At 41.0% G+C, this 18,156-nt stretch overlaps 1 protein-coding gene across 1 annotated transcript in view; it reads left to right on the top strand.

Moving 5' to 3' along the window:
• The window catches only part of LOC133444879 (uncharacterized), a 61,040-nt gene that overhangs the window by 3,363 nt on the left and 39,521 nt on the right, over positions 1 to 18,156 (top strand). The window contains exons 2-3 of the mRNA XM_061722774.1: positions 7,938 to 8,223; positions 12,226 to 12,308. Coding sequence (XP_061578758.1) covers positions 7,950 to 8,223; positions 12,226 to 12,308 — 357 coding nt within the window. The 5' untranslated portion in view covers positions 7,938 to 7,949. The remainder of the gene's footprint in view (positions 1 to 7,937; positions 8,224 to 12,225; positions 12,309 to 18,156) is intronic.

Below are 18,156 nucleotides of genomic sequence, written 5' to 3'. Positions count from 1 at the left end.
ATCATACTTGTAAACAAATATAAATAACATAAAAAAATAACGTCACTTACCGCTGACTCGTGTGCAGTTGCCGGGTCTGTACTGTTGGTACTGATCCTTTTATGAGGGTAACTGTCGATGCAAAACCTAATTTCTACTGTCCCTCGCTGTGGGGACAGAACTTAAGCAAAAGCTATGTCTTGGTCCTACATAGAAGTCCTCAGGAATTCTTTCACACTGTTGTTCTTCAATGTTTAGACTCTTGAAGCACAAACATCTGATCCATCATGTGATCAAACGTAGAATAACATGCTCACAACTGGTATACAGTAGCTAAGTAATTGATTCCAGATTTCAGTAATAAGACCCCAAACCCAGACAAACTGAAGAGAAGAAGCCATATGTAATAGGAGTAACAGAGGAGTCTAGTGGAGCAGGATAAAACAAGTAGAAAAGAGGAGGGAGGTTAAACAATTTGCTCTGTTAATCATTATGAGGAATGTGATATGGAGCATATTCAGGCTCAAACATCCCCATACTGTTGCAAAATGAGGAGTCAGATGTCAGATATGCAAAAAAGAGTATGCAGGTACAGTAGAGGGGAAGGAGTACAGGAGGAGAAATTGTGGTGCTTGTTAACAGTTGGTTTAATCCTGGACACATTAAAAGGAAGGAGCACCTCTACATCCAGATATAGTCAGGTTCCTTAGGTAAATTTGTAGGATGAAGACGGGGATTTGTAAAACTATATATTTTTGGAAACCTTATAACCTAACGAATCAGAAAACCAATGTTGCCATTTTTTTCGAGGTCGTTATAGTGGCCATCTTGGATCTTTAAAAATGGCTTCTTTCAAAAACGAATTTCTCAATATTTTGCCTCCTAGATGACCTAAAATCAAGATTGGAGTGGTTAAATCTGCATTCTGAGGCAAGGAATTGGGCAAGGAATCCAATGGAGGTGTTTTCCATTGTAAATGAGCAATCTATGGGTTGGCAATTAGCATTATTACATGATTAAAGGTTATTTTCTGGTAATCCGGATATGTATATCATCCAAACAATGGCATAATTCACAAACACTTTATCACAAATGTTAAAAGACAGGAAACAACTTGCCCATTTGAGGGTCCTTTAATCAAGCATTTAACAACAAAAGGTGGCACTCTTTTCATCGCACATCATCATGACACACTATGACATCATCAGTCACTTTGACATGAAATTCGGGGGATGTAGGACAAAGTTTGGGGTCAAACACTAAAAGCTAGCCTCCCCACCACACAAAAAACCCAAAACAACTATATATAAACTATACACACAATATCCTCTGTACATTGAATGTTCAATTATTTCTCATTCCTGATATGTCTATATTGCAGCATATTCAATGTCATCATCACTGTCACTTGCATACATGATATCACGACAGTCTTCTTCATTCTGGCAGTCAGAGCTACACTGACATAGTTCTGTGCAGGGGAGCCCCACTGAATTACAAGAACATCTGAGTGAAGAACAGTCTGCTTTACACTGACATCTGACCATTTCAATGATGGCCTTTGGTGCAGGGAGGAGCTCAGTTGTGACTGGTTTTAGCTGGCCGTCCTTGTCCTTGTGGTAGCCGTTCTGTAGTGGGTCAAGGAACTCTTGCTGAGCGATGTCAGCCTGACCCCACACGCGGGCTTGGACATGGGCCCTTAGGACATGCTGCTTGAGAGCACCAAGTGTGGGTGGAAGCTTCTCACTTTCTGCCATGTGCTTGCAGAAGAGATGCCACCTCAGTTCAGGGATGTTGTCAATTTGGATCCCTTTTGGAGAGTATACAGTGCAAACAAACCTAGCTAATGTAGAATGGAGATTCTCTGTCACTTTCTTAGTCTCAGAAAGCATTTGAAGAGCCTTGATTGCATGGTCATCAGCTTTGAGGTAGATGCTAAACCAGGTAGCTTTGCCTATTCTAGAAAAGCGTCCTGTGTTGTCTGCTCCTGTAAATGCGTGAAACGCTGGCAAAGCTTTTGCTCGAGCTGCACCAAGAGCATTCCATATTGGCTTCACTTCCAAAATCCCAGATGCCATGGAAACACAAGTATTTTCCAGCAAGATTTCATAATTTGCAACAACCAACACAAGTACATCTGTGTCCGGGGAGAAGAACATGAGCTGTGCACTGGAGTGGTTTCGACGTGAAGCCAGAACTGCATGGTGGATTAACAAGGTGTCTGCTTCTTTGTGGTTGTTGTCTTCAAAATTCAATCCACTGTTGCTCTCAGTGTGAGCTGCAGCAGAAGCGATGACAAGCTTGGGGGACTCTTGGCTGTATTCAATCGTCTTTGACGCTAGGTACTCTGTCAGATCCGCTTTTGATTGGTCATGTGAAAGTAAGCGGCTCATCGGAATGCTCTTAATGTTTGTGTCGTCCCTGATTTGATATTGAATTGGGTCCTTTCCTTTTCGTCTTTTCTCTCTTGTGAGGTGCTTCAAAGAATCAGCCTTGTATGTATCAAAAACCAGAATCACCTCATCGTAATCTCTGGTTAGGGACATCAGTCTACTGTAGAACCATACACTTAAATCTTTTACTGTGACTACTGTTGGTGGCTTCTTTGTCAGCTTTTGGACAACCACCATGCCATACCATACCTGCATGGATCTGAGACACAGCCTGGTTCACTGTGGGCCTATTTATTTCCCTGCTCAGTGCACAGCTACTCCCTAAAGAATTCAAATATATTGGACAAATAATATCAAGAAATCATTTTACAGCTTCTGACAAAAATAATTAACATTGCAGTTGACACAACACATTTGCTAACAAGCATTAACCTTAGCCATGCTGTGTAGGCCTAACATCAACATTACACTGATAACATGATAAAGCAACATACCTGGATTCATCCGAGATGTTTTGGCACCATCCGTTTTTTCACCGCCAGAGATGTAGATTAAGCCAGTGAAATTGTTTTTGAAGGTGACATATTAAGTGAACAGAGAATATACACCTATATAGGGATATTTTTATTTTATTGGGAATATATGGACCATCCTACAAAATACCATAGAAATCTCTGCATGTCTCAGTCAAACCAGCTACATTTGGACCAATAATAACACCATTTGATCATGTAAAACAATGTAAGATATGATTAAAATGCAAAATACCCACCCATATGTCTCATTTACAATGTGATCAGCTCAATTGGATTCCTTGCCCCAAAAATATAATATTTAACCATTGCAATCTTGATTTTAGGCCATCTAGGAGGCAAGATATTGAGAAATTCATTTTTGAAAGAAGCCATTTTTAAAGATCCAAGATGGCCGCTATAACTACCTCGAAAAAAATGGCAACATTGATTTTCTGATTCGTTAGGTTATAAGGTTTCCAAAAATGTATAGTTTTACAAATCCCCGTCTTCATCCTACAAACCCATGTATCTGAACATAGTGAACCGGACTAATATCTAAACCCTGGCTGTGACTTTGTGAGTTTGAACCTGGAGGTATCCATAACTGCACAAGAGAGTAAAGAGAGTGAGACTTGAAAGCTGATTGGACAAAAAATACTTTTGAGATCAAATATCTGTTCAATTGTGTAATTGTGTAATTTAAATCTTATTTACCTGTAAACAGAATCCAGTTTCTAGTTTTTATCTGAAATAAATCATTACATTTCATAGATAAATATAATTTTTTCCTTTAGTAATCCCTACAATGGAGAAATTCTTCCTCTGCATTTAACCCATCTCTAGTCAAACTATTAGGGGTTAAGGTGTGTTAACCCCAAAGTGGTTCACCTTAGTTGCAATCCAGCCCTCCTCTATAACTATAGGCTACCACTCTTTATCCAGTGGTCTCCCCAACGCTACCTGGGATTGATCCTCACCAGAGGCGGATCTAGGGGGTGGCTACTTGGGCTCAAGCCCCGAATGTTTTTCCAAAAGCCCCGGATCCATAGGCGCCGGCACCGTGGGTGCTTCGGGGCCCGAGCGCCCACGGAAATGACCGAGCGCCCACAGGGAGGCCAGGCGAGCCCCCATGTCAACAATCACTGATTGGCTAAAGCGGTTTTCACACAGAGGGCGCACAGCGGTTGTGTATGTGCTGTCTCCGCGCAGGGCGCACGCCGCCGGTTTTAGGCGCAGACTCGGCGCAAGTGCCCGGATCTGAAAAAAAAAAAAAAAAAATCGTCTGGTCTAAATGTTCAATTGGGGCGCAAACACCTCGGCAGGTCCGTCTCGCGCCGCCGAGCTCGGTGGGGAAGCAGTCGCTCTGGGCGCAAAGCGCAGACCGAGCCGCTGTTCTGTCGAGTTCTGCTGCTTCGTCGAAAAATGCTACCACCGCATAAACCGATAGCGTCTATCTGTCGAGTTTTGCTACCCTATCAGAAAAAGTTCCTTAATGGTTTTCTACCTTTTGCAGAGCAACAATCTTACTGTTTTACTCCCTAAACCACTTCATTTCCCCCCAAGTGGTCCTTGTCTCTTGCCAGGCCGTTATTGTAAATAAGAATGTGTTTTTTAATGACCTGCCTGGTTAAATAAACGAGAATTACTGAATGAATATCAAATAAAGCGATAGAATTGTTTTATTTTTCCTCTTTATCGTATAATGTTCACAAAAAGTAATGCAATTAATGTCATGGGTAGTGTATTTTGAAGGATCAAATACTCAACAGCCCATATTATCAATTTTAAATCAATATTTCAGGGGTAGCATAATTTGATAGTCCAGTAACGTCCTATCAAATAATGCTCCCGTCACTTAATGCATTCAGGTAAGATACTAATCACCTCACTACCACTGCAGGATGAATCTCAGCATACTTATACCTCAATTCAGCCATTTTAAATCAATATTTCAGGGGTAGCATAATTTGATAATCCAGTAACATCCTATCAAATAATGCTCCTGTCACTTAATGCATTCAGGGCACGGGAAGCATCTAAAATGATCTCTGCTGGCCTGATACTGTGCCGCAAAATATCTAAAATTATCTAAATAACTTAAAACATTTGCCTGCGCCCAAATTGAACATTTTTTTATTTCACCGTGCTGCGCTGTGACGACATCTCAGCGGTGTCCGATAGGAGAGAAGGTGGTGGAGGGAGAAAAAAACTTGCAGGTTATAGATCAGAGACGATCAAGATTGAAGAAAAAATCATTTTGGCTGTGCGTCTGTGTGAGGAGTTGTGGAATACAAGACTGCAGGCCTATCGTGACCTCAATAAAAAGGGACAAAAGTGGAGAGAAATCTCCCAAAATTTGGACATGCCAGGTGTATTTAAAAGTGGTAGAAAACTTTTGGTAGTGGTAGAGAGCTATTGCAAACCGAGCTGTAGCTACTGTACGTCCAAAGGAGTGGGAAAACGCCGCCAAACCGGGACCCCCCCCCCCCCTCGGGGCTAAGCCCCGGATCTCCTGACATCCTAGATCCGCCCCTGATCCTCACTTTTCCCAAATATGTGCATTTGATATTTTCTGAAGTTTTTAACATATTGAAATAAGATGCACATGAGTTCTGAGCACTTTTTCCTTGGACCATACAGTAGCTGTTAGACCTATGCTGTCCAGGTAAAGCAGGGATGGTTTCTACCCAGCAGAGGAAGTTTGGGAAACACTGTCTTTGTGTAACACCATACATTTTTGTAGAAATGGCTAATCTGACTGTATTTATTGTTACATCAAATGTGTGAGACATAAATTCCATTGTTGTTTACAAGAATAGAGGCAGATGCAGGTGTGAGTCCTCCATAATTTTACAGAACTTTGTTAAAGTGTAACAGCGTCATAGATCCTATGAATGACATGAAACCCTGCAATAACCCTGCAGTGTATTATTATTCTACAGTGAAAATCTTTACTGTACATGAACCATCTGAAAGTACTAGAATGGAGGTGATGATGTGAGAAACATTTGTGACTGTCTTTCTCTGCAGAAGCATGCAGCTTGAACAGACTGTAGATTTCCTCCTGCAACTCTGTAGCTGACAGCTTTTCTGTTGCTCGCCCCATTGCAAATCTACGCCGCTCTGGCTTCGATGTGACTCTATAAGTGGGGATGCTAAACGCATATTGATTTAGCCTAATGAAGCCAGAGTAATGTGAGGAGCCTCTCATGGGGCTGACTGCACTGATGGGTGAAATGATGCGAGCTGCTCCTCTGCAGATGGCTCCAGCAGATTAGAGGTGGCATTTTCACGCTTTTTTAAGCATTTCTTTTGAAAAGCCTCCACAGCAGTGACAGAGGTGAGTGCTCCTCATATTCGCCGCTGCTGCTGGTGCTCAGGAGCCTTGTATTAAACACACGGAGGGGCTCCTGGAGGAGGGGGTAATGGCTCGGAAAAGCTCAGATGACTCTTTCATCATTGCCTAGTCGAGACCCCAGCAGGCCTGAAATTACACAGCGGTGCTGTTTTATCATATCAAAAAGTTATGTTCACAATTTGCATGTACAAAGTTGAATATTGAAGGAAATGTGCAGCACTGCTGCCTACGTATTCTCTGTGGTACTGACTCTTTTGTGAGGATTTTCACATGAAAGGAGTGCTCGTTTGTTTTTTCCCCAGCAGCTCATAAACGAGCTAAGCCTGCAGGGCAAATGTCCAGAGGTTACTTAAAGACAGTGTGTTTAATTAATTGGAAAACACTCTTTTTAAATAGTTATTATTCAAGTATGAAATGCACCCCTTGTTATCTGTGCTCAGACATAATTACCACCGCTGGGATTCCTCGGCTAAGTGTTGGAAGTGAGACACTTCACAGAGCTGATGATGGCTTCAGATGAGCAGCATCAAGCTGCTGTACATTAAGATTGGAGGTGTGTTTACATGACTGCAGATTCACTGGAATCATCAGCAAAACAAGGATGCATCAAAAAGACAGAAATCACTTGAAGAGATGAAGAGATTTTTTCAATCTGCCTTTAGATTTGATCATCCACTAATTATTTTTCAATGTCATCATTGCACAAATGTCATGAATTGATGCTTTACATTCTTAGCTTGACAAGAATCCCTGCACATTTACACATTTTATATGATAACAATAACTGAGGAGGCCAATGGCTCAAAAAATGGGTTCTTGATTGGTCAGTTTCAATTGCCTGATCAGACTCCACCTGTTATTCCACATCTTACGGCATTCAACATTGCTTTATTAAAAAAAACCTTGTTTAACCACTGATAAGTTTAGTTGAAAGCAAATTTAAAAAAGCAAGACTTTTTTTCTTCCTGACTTTTTTGCAGTTTTACTTCCAGACAGGCACATATTTCCCCTGTTTTGCCTCTGCTTATGGGATGCACTGACATAGGAGAGCAATGTCAGCTTTGATTGGATAAAGCCTTCAGATTGGACTTGATAATATGCATGAAGCTTGGTTGAGCTTAACTGATGAGCTGCTTGGATACATTACCTTCCAGAGATGCTCTCCGTGGGAGAAGACCTCGTTGCTTCACTTTCCACACATAAACAATGGGATATATACAGTGTTATATCTTTCCTGTCTGTTAGTGGTCACTAGCCAGTGTGGACACTAAAAACATCATATTGACTAAAGAGTCAGCTAATGAGATGGGTGTCTTGAAGAATTGGTCCTCTTACATGCAACATGCAACAAAGGGTTTCTGAGAGACACCAATGAACAGGAACAGAAATCATGAACTGCTTTTTACAACTGTTTTGTTTACACTGCATCTCATATGCAAGGAATGGTGTAAAATGCAGAAGTTGGGGTTGTCCAATGTGCTCCAAGTCCTGGTGTAGGAATTCTATACTTGTATTCCCAGTTGTCAAGAAATGCAGCATCACCTCATGCTTAGGCCCAGTATGCATCAGAGCTGCTCATTTTTAAGGAACTGATTTAAAAAAAAAACATGATTCAAACTGGAAAAGTCATTGTCTTCACTTTAAAACATCACTCGCTCTGAGTTTCTGTTTGTGTTTGTTGTTTTATTTCAGGGCTTGACTACAATGGAAGATGGTTTGCAGCACAGCCTTTCCTCTATTAACACAGCCACTCAAGAGCCGAAACCAAACTGTAGTTCTGAGGCTTTCAAAGCCCATCAGGATCAACAAAGTCTTTCCTTAGGGCCAGATGATGAATGTGATAGCTCTGACAAAGACGTTTACCCACATGCAACTCAGAACCAGCTGGAGTTCCAGGTAGGAAACGAGGCAGCGTCAAATCAGGGTCCAGCTCCGGATGGGGAGCAGGATGAGCCGACCCAGGGCTCTGTGGACACAGGTGAGGAGGAGATGTTGTTCTGTGATGCTTCATTAGTGTTTTTACTTTGTGCTTTTTATTACTAATTGTGAAATATGTTGTTTGGCTTCCACATTTATTTCCACTTTACACCCTTGGAACCCCCAAAACCTGCCAGTGGATTTTCATGGCCTTTTTTCTTTTTTCTTTTAAACATTTAAACAAATGCAATATTTTTGATTTTCTGAAAGTCCTTGAAAGAGTCACGAATGAGTCATATATTATTCCATTAGGAAAAACAATTACATTTAAGCCCTTTATTTAAACATTTTTACCAAAAACTTCTGAAAGAAATTAAATAATTTGCATTAATGAGATGCAATTAAAATTGTTTTGTGCTCCCTTCTGAACCTGAGAAGCTACAATTTTCTCTGTTGAGATCAACAACACCCGCCCCCTCCCAAAAAAAAAAAAAAAAATCATCTAGGGATAAAAAAATATGATCTCCCATAATTTTTTTTTTACATATATACAATAATTGTGCCAGATAACAGTTAATGGTCTAGTAGGGAGGCTGCTGTGGGGAAGAACGTGCTCTGGTGCCTGTCAGTCCTGGTTTGGAGGACTGTCAGATGGGAGCAGTTGGAAGTCTGTGATCGAGGGCAGAGCGGCTCTGATGAGACGCTCAGCATTCCTCACAGTGGGCTGCAGTCTGGGTTTGTCCAGCTTGGTGGCAGGACATACTGTATCTTATGTTATTATGTTTGCAAAGATCAGGAAAGAGTGAACATTGAAACATTAAAGCAGAACGATCATTCCCACACATACTCTAACGCAGGGGTCCCCAAACCTTTTCCAGTGACGGCCACATAACCTTTCCCTTCTCTGATGGGGGGCCAGGGTCAGTTTATAACAGATAAAGTGTGACAATCGCTGGGGTGCCTAAATGTAATCATTTATTGTTTGCCAGAAAACATTCTGACACTCCAGCGCACCACACATATCCAAATATTAATAACCCGTTCTGAGATCAAATAACCCTCTCTGGGTTCTTTACAGAATAAAATACTGTAACGCAGAAAATATATAGGCTAATAACACTATTTATGAAATCAATAAAAAAACAAAGAACCCTCTCTGGGTTCTTCACGGAAAGAAAGTTATGTTGTGCCGTGCACAATCCTAGGTTCAGCTTCAAACAATTTAAATACCCTGCATTCTGAATCAATTTTTCTCTTACCCAACCTTTTTGCCATTATTCCGTTCTGGGGGGGTCACGTTCACGTTCTATGACCGGGGTAGAGGGCTGCATTGGGATTGGCTCCCGCCGGGTCCCTCGGGACCCAATGCAAATCTCGCGGGAGCGGACGGTTTGAACTTTGCTGCGGGCAGATAAAAAAAACACTGCGGGATCGGGATGTAGTCTAGCCACAAGATGGAAATCAATGACGTGGAAAGGAACCTCAAACAAGGTCTTTACAAAACAAAGACAAAGCAAGGCAAGTCCGATATTTGGAGAAACTGCGTTTAGTGTCTGTGGAGCATCTTGGAAGAGACGCACGGGATTCGAACTGCAGTCGGCAGCAACATTCTCTTCCTCCACAGCAATATAATGGCCAAGTGATTCATTTGTTAAATTAATTTGTTTCATTCATTAACTTTGTTTATTTTATGTTATTTATTAGTGTTATTTATATTTGAGCCACTCTTAGCCTACTCTCGTTGCTATAACCTCAATCACATACAGTAATTGATGCGTGCGCGAAAGGCGAAATAGATTGTGTGATGATGACAATGATAGATTTCCATCTAACTTTCTGTCAGGTGGCCTATGAACTGTCAATTATCCATCAAGCTCCACAATTATGTTAACGATAAATCAGATAGATTGTCTAGGACAACATTTCTGTTGCGGGACGGGAGAAGACACAAAACCATCCATCCATCCATCCATCCATTTTCCACCGCTTATCCGTTCCCGGGTCGCGGGGGCAGCAGTCTCAACAGAGATGCCCAGACTTCCTTCACCCCAGACACTTCCTCCAGCTCTTCCGAGGGGAGTCCGAGACGTTCCCAGGCCAGCCGAGAGACGTAGTCTCTCCAGCGTGTCCTGGGTCTTCCCCGGGGGGCAAAATCAATGCATTTCTATTATTGTGCGGGCATAAATTCTCAGAGTTTTGCGGATGCGGGCGGGAGTGGATATAAACACTGTGGGAGTGGGCGGGAGCGGGATGAAGAAAACAGTCCCGTGCAGGGCTTTAGACTGGGGTATGGGTGCCCATAAGGGTAAAAAAAACGTGCTGAGGCAAAGTGAGGTCATTGTAGCATTTTTTTTTTTTCCTTCTCTGGTATTGTTCAGGGGGCCGGGTCAAATGTGGAGGCAGGCAGGCCGTAGTTTGGGGACCACTGCTCTAATGGCTGTGCGTGTGATAGCAACAGAGACGTTTTTCTTCTGCAGGCAGTGGAAGAATGAAAAAGCAGGAGGTGTGAGTTTCCATCATTGAATCTATGCATGGAAGACCATGTCAGGAAGTGCTGGTAGAGGTGTGATCCCACCTTTACTCTGAAAAGGCATCTGCTTTCTGAAAAGTGAGCACTGTGGTTTTGAAATGAGTTGATACAAACATCAGAGAGGCAGCAAGAAGGTTAACCATAGCTGCTGTTGTTTGTTCTCATTGTGGTGAAGTCAAGATCAAACAAAACAAGACAACTTTTTACAATTGTTTGAGACACAAAAGGACCCCCTTCAACAGTTAAAAATTGTAAAAGAGATCAATAAAGTATGTTTCAGACATCTTCAGTTTGATGGATTAGCCGTATTAATGAATGAAAAAGAGAAAAAAAAGAACAAAATAAAAAATATGGAAAAGAAGTGAAAAGAAAACAAGAGTACATATTATCTCCAATATAAACAAAAGCTCATTAGTTGTCAAAGCAGTCCACCAGAAGCAACCTGGACTAAAAGTCAGGAATGATAAAAAGAAGCTTGTTTCTACGACAACACAGACACAGTTTGATTCATTTTACAACAAAGCTCATATCAGTGACAACCTGACTTCCTGGTCAGATAAAATCTTTAACGCTTTTGTTCCTTTCAGAAAGATTGCTTTTTACTAAGTCTACTCTGATAAATAAGCTCCTCCATTTATATTATAACTTCAATGTTCAGTGTAACTATATTTAAATAAGTTATAACAAAAGAAGGAACACCTTTTGGACAACCACAACAGCCATATATCATTGCTCCCTACTACACCTACATGTAAATAAACACAAAACAAAGGTATATGAGTAGAAAACTTGCTGGTGCATCGCTGCATCACTGACGTTTGGCAACATTATTTTCTTCTGCAGTCTGGGAATATACTGGATTATTGAGTGAGGTGAGGTCGACTCTGCGATGCTAGGTGGCGCCACACACACTTTTGCGTTGGCGTTCTTCCAGTTAGTTCTTGGTTGTTCGTCTTCTTCTTCTCCTACTGTGTTGATATTCTGGCTTTCACAGAGTCGTTACTCCCGGAAGGGGGAGTCCCGGGGCAGTCAGTAGTTCGGCCAAGCATGGGTTGTGTATATACATGCCAAAATAACTCGAATTAGGACCGCATTATCTGGCACTAATAGCTCGATCCTAAAAGCTCCAGTTCAGTTCGACTACAGCCTGGCTAAAGTGTACACATGGCTTTTAAATATTCGATATCGGTCAGATTAACGACTCGACTTTCTGTTAGTGCATGTAAACGTGAATGTGTCTGTACTTGCATAATGACGTACAGGTGTTTGATGTCAAAGTTCTGAAAAAAACACAGCTGGGTTAACAGCCACCTGAACTGAAGGCAGCTGTTTGGATTTAGATAAACTGTATGCATAAAAATAAAATATATGGTCTTTAAACCATGGTTTTTGCTTTAAACAGAGATGTAAACATATAGAGAAAGAAATGAACATGAACCTCCTCGGTTAGGTTTACCCTCCTCCTTTCTCTTTGCATTAAGCTATCCCTTCTGGATCAGAAACAAGTGTAACTTCACGTATCTCTCCACATAGATCCCAACCTGTCAGCCAATCAGTGTGAAGCTGAGGAATCCGATGGCAGTGTCCCGGAGCTGGTCGTCACTGAGGCAGAGGAGGTGAGTCCAAAGAAAGAAGAGTCTGATAAAAAGTCATCAGCAGCTCATCTTTATTCATGACTTGAGCTCCATGTTTGGAGCCAAATGTCTCGTCTTCCTTGGTGCCTTTGTTCCCTGCACTCACAGGTAGCTCTCTTCCCCACATTTGCTGCCTTTGTTCTTTCTTTAAACGATGCCTCTGATCACGTTCAAAGCCCGGCCTTCCTGACAGCTCTTCTTCATCAGCCTGGCACTTTTCTGTTTCTTCAAAATCACTTTTCAACTCATGTTTTTCCTTTTTCTCCAGAGTTTGTGAGTTTAGCGCTGTAATTATGCATTCACGTCTCCGCTCGTCACGGCGTGGATTTAAGACATGCTCCAGGTTTTCAATAATGTATTTGTTCTTTCTGAACTATTTTAAATATTCTTATTTCATTTTGAATCCTGCTGCCTTTCATCACAAACATGCCGCTTGTTAATATCTGACAGTTTTCCTCTTTACTTTCAACAACATCAATGCTAACAGCTCATCATCTGAAAATTCACACTCACTCTTTCAGTTGTTTCACACATCAACAGTCGTGATAGTCTCAATCAATACTCCACTCAAGAGCTGCTTTTCTCCAAAGTGTTAATATCTCGATATTCAGATTGTGACAGACACTAAATTTTTTGGTGTAGTGATTCCTTAGCTATTGTTATATAGAAACGATATATATATATATATATATATATATATATATATATATATATATATATATATATATATATATATATATATATATATATCGCGATTAATCGCATGTTGTCCATAGTTAACTCGCGATTAAACACATATTAATCGCACATTTATTCACACATTTTTTTCTGTTCTAAATTACCTTAAGGTATTTTTCTTAAATGTTTTTAATACTGTTAACAACATAAGAAAGGGCAAATTTGCTTGCTTTATGCCAATGTTTATTCAACTTTCCACAAAAAAAAAGCTTTTGACCCGAATGTAACATTCCTTCATAAATACAAACACAATGTAGTCCCCAACTTTACACTTGTAAAGACTAACTTACAGTAACATTTCTTGTTATTTTAAACAGCTCAATGTAAAACAATGAACCATATGCATCTAAAACATTGTACAAGAAGTGCATTGGTCAGTTAAATTTTCCATGTGATTATGTCTAACCTCATATGGAGGAAACTAAAAGGGCTTTGACAGCCCTAATATATATATATATATATATATATATATATATATATATATATATATATATGTTTTGAACAAATATTCTTTCATGTGAAAATGATTGTTAAACTTTAATTTGATGGAATATTTTATTTCCTGTGACGGATTGGCTCTTTGACCAGAAGAAGAGTACAGATAGCTCATCAAGCGGCTCAGCTGTAGCTTAGTGAGCGCAAGGGAAAAGCAACCTCCTGCACTGGTGACATGGCCAACATGTGGACCACAGACATTGCCTCTGGAATATGCTGGGCTTGTGGCGAACCTGGGCACTTTGCACACAGCTGCCAAAAAAACCACAAGCATCCCTAGGTATTGATGTGGCCACGGCTCACCCTTCTAAGTTGGAACTAGAGACCTGATGAATGTTTGGGCAGGGCCCAGATAACCCTACAAGCAGGGTCAAATCCCCACTGTAATCTTGGAAACTGATAAGGAGCCGAGGATATAGGTTCTAATACTGAAGAGGACAAACAAACTCCTGTGTTAGTCAACACTGGAGCCACCTTTATTTCAATAAACATACATTTATTTAGACAGTAGGATTCTTGGGAACAAAGCAGCTACTTCAAATGACAACTCCAGTGTGGCTACAGAGGACAGTGAAATTAAAAATACATTTACTGTGTAGAGAAGCTTTGTGGAAGTCAAAAACATAGATAAAGGTGTTCCCTTCAGGGTGTATGAATTAAGCAGGGGCCTCATGAACATACCGTAAATTGCATAGAGTTAATCCTCAGTCCTTGCGCAGAAATCTTTACAACGCAAAAGCAAATTAAGAGAATTAATTATATGTACGTTCAAATACGCATGTTTTCTTTAAACATCACAATCAACGGGAAATTGAATTGCATGACAGTCCACCCTGTCTCCTCCCTGTAGTAAATCAATTTGAATATGATAATGAGTATAAATATTTATGGGAATTGCCAAACAAAGAAAATGGCAAAAGCGAGCACGAAAAAAATAAAATTCACCAATTGTGAGCTAAGGAGACTTCTGTCAGAAGTTAAGGCCAGGAAAAATAATGTATCTGGTGGTATAGTCTCCGGTTTAAATAGTAAAAGAAAATACATTGATTGTGAGTGTGTGACTCAGACTTTAAACCCCCAGGAATGGAACATCGCAGCACAGCTGATTAAAGTGACGACATCAAAGTCAATGTAGAAAGAAGAGTTGCTGCAAATTAATGGAGTGTTGCATCCGTATGAGGAGGTCCAGGGATGCTGGAGTTGACCCCACATAAGGAGGTCCAGGGATGCTGGAGTTAACTCCTCATGAGGAGAGACCGACCTCCATCATCGAATAAACTACATTTTCTAAAATCTTGCCAGCGCCGGTAACTCGAAAATGATCCGAAAGCACATTCAATGAAAATAACCAAACTTTACAGACTAAAACAGACTACATTTGCATTTTAATGTTTGCCAGTTGAGCCACAGTTTAGGAACATTTTAGATATCTGGATGTCAACCCGACTAGTCGTCCCATACAGCCGTCATGGCGCAGCTCAGAGGTGACTGATGTCTGACCTGCCTGCAGCGCCTGCTGAAAGGCTCCTGTTGTTGGGAACACAAGAGTGGCTGGGACCAGTTCACCACAGAGCTCCAGAAGGATCGCTCTTGGTTACCTGAATCAACTGATAATTTAGTTGTCATCCTGGACCAGTAGGTCCGTGTGGTCCCTGAAGACACCCCCCTTCAAAACTCTTCCTCTAGCTGTGGCATTGCTTCCACAGTTATACAATTATGCGCAACTTCATGCAGTCATTTATAGTAAGTGCATACAATAGTCTAACCGTGTCATTTTAGAACAAATTTCATTTGAGTTATGAATTAATAAGATCATCACAACATTTTTTTCTGTCAGTGAGAGTTTACTTCATGTATGTGATGGATGTTTGTGTGCCTCACAACCGATCACTCATTAATGTTGACGTGAAATAAACAGAAAAATTAACAGCATATTTTGGATTAAGGTTGTGGCAATCACTTTAAGGCATAATATTTGTGGGAAAATTAGGTTACATTAGACAGTAGAGATTATAGTAAAGAGGAAAAAGAGACTCAAGAGACTAATGGAAAGGAGAGTGTTCGAGCTTAAGATACAACATGAGAAAATCTTGGACAGTGTCATACAAGCGATTTAAAGGTATTGTGACATCATTTTTAAAATGCTTTTAACACTATTAAAAGTCTTGGCCAACATCCCTCAAATGTGTCTAAAAGAGTGTAACAAGAAAAACTTCACTCTTAGTACTCTTTTCCTGGCTTTTTATTACAGTGTTTTTTTGCGCCGTGAAAAATGCTTCCTTTCCCCCCTTTCCTGTCAATCATTGCTCCGCTCCTCCTCCAAACCTCCTCCTCCTCCAGCCATACGCTCACAGCGGCGTCGGAGCGACAGGCGAAGCGTGCACGGAAGAGCAGCAGGGAGAACCACAGCAAACAATCATAAAAATAAAGGCATGCAAGCAGCACTGTCCCCTTATCTTAAGTCCAGTCAGTGGCCGCGGGTCTTCTTAGCAGTTTTCCTCCGGTGATTAGAACAAAAGACGCTCTAAACAGCTCCTTGTTAAGCCTCATTTATGGTTCCGCGTTAAATCGACGCAGACCCTTCGCCGTAGGGTTCAGCGTATGGTGCGCGTCGTAGCGTAACCCTACGCCGTAGGCTCTGCGTCGGTGTAACGCGGACCATAAATCAGCCTTTATGGTGCGCTGGAGAGGAGCGGAGACAGGGAGCTGGGTGGAGGGGGCGGTGATTTAGCGGATCGTTACGTAACGATCCGCCACCAAACCAGATGCGCCGTTTTTGCATAGTTATGCGGAAAATCCCAGAAAGCACACAATACACTGAATGTTAAAAGTTTGTTGTTTTTTGGGTGTAATTGATGTCAAGACACCCAACAAAACACAAAAAATCAAGAAAAATGTGTTTTTCATGTCACAATCCCTTTAACTTCAGTACTTATAGGGGGACCTTTTGCAAATTGTTCCTTTGTGCCTTTGTTTTCTTTGGTTGGCACATGTTTGTTTTTCTGTTTGAAATGCTAATAAACACAATCAGTTTGGATATTTAGACACTTTAATACATCACCTTCTTGTGAAAAACTGGGTCAGATCTACAGGTTTGGTCCAAGCTCTTAGGTCTGAGGAATTGTTGGACCTACATTTTGAAAAGCAGGAGGTAGGAGTGGTGAACAAAGTAATTTTAATAAAACAAAAAACAGAGCCAAGACAGGATATTAAAAAAACCACAAAAAAAAAAAAAAAACCCAATAAATAAACTCTGACACAGTCAAAGGCTAACAAGCCACAGGTTTTGACAATCAGGACAGAGGAGGCCAACAAAGAAAGTTCAAAAAGAATTGACACGCATGTAATAGCGGTATCAAAATAAAACAGGATGTCCAGCAAACAAGCTGAACACAAACAAGCGAAACAGAAACAAAAGGACAAGAAACAAAGTTAAAACACAACAAGCCAATTGCCGTCAGCTAGCATGTGGCCAACTTAGCACTGGTTTAACCTAAACAGCATTTCAAGTGAAATATGGAGCTAAGCTTGAAGTTGAACAAGATGTCAGTATCTCAACAAAGACAGATTTAGTTAGTCCCTCTGAATGGAAATGAGGAGTACACTACAATGTAAACACAAAGCCAGAGCAATCAGAACATAAAAGCACTTGGTTTACATACACACCCCCCATTTATTAATTTATTCAGTTGGACAACTCAAGCAGTGAAAACTTTAATTACTTTTTTATGAGGAAACATGTTGGAATTTTGGCATTTATTTAACCATTTATTAGGCTTACATTGAGAAAGAGGATGTCATGAACTTGACTTAACCCCCTGCCGTTAGAGTCGTAGCCTGCAGGTAAATATTGGAGAGGACGGGAAATTTTCTTTTAAGAGTGGCAGCAGGCTTGGAGAGGATTTTGGATTAGATCCCGTTACTTTCCTTGGACAAAGAACTCACGTTTACACTGGGCAAACATAGAGGGTGTTAATACCTCCCAGGTGCCTGGAGCTAAGTTGAGGGGAGGGAAGACGACTTGGGAGGCATTATCGAGTGGTTCTGCGGCCCTGCTGTCTATTTGGCTGGCCTCACTGGCTTCACAGGAGCTAAGTGATGCGGGAGATGGAGCGGGTGCCAGATCCATGCTACCCTGAATGGCAACAGGATTTGCAGAGTGGCTCTTACTGAAATCATTTTGCACAAATCAAAATATGACCAGTCCAGTCTTCCTCTGCCTCTCCTGCCATTGTACAAGTGTGCATACAAATGCTAACCCCCAATTACTGAGTGAGATTCTTTTCCTTCTAGCAGTTGTTTGTGGAAACAGTTGCTTTCTGTCACAGAGGATTCAGTCCCATATCAGTTCATCACAGAGTAGATTAAAGTCACATTGTTACACTGATATTTTCAATGTTATTCTACAAGACTGAACTGACTCACTTGGCTTTTCACTGCCCGAGTTAAAAGCTTGCCTGTCCATTATGTTGTAGTTTGCTGGCAAGCACAAGTCTGTAAACCTTTTTCAGCAGGACATCTGGATTCTTGGGATCTTCTCCCTTAGCATAGTCAAATGTTCCAGCTTTTTCAAAGGCCTCTGGGCCAATAAACCTTA

Source organism: Cololabis saira, chromosome 5 (assembly GCF_033807715.1).
Source record: "Cololabis saira isolate AMF1-May2022 chromosome 5, fColSai1.1, whole genome shotgun sequence".
NCBI lineage: Eukaryota > Metazoa > Chordata > Actinopteri > Beloniformes > Belonidae > Cololabis > Cololabis saira.
Note: the sequence above shows the minus strand (reverse complement) of the source record. Positions and strands in the feature narration are given on the sequence as shown.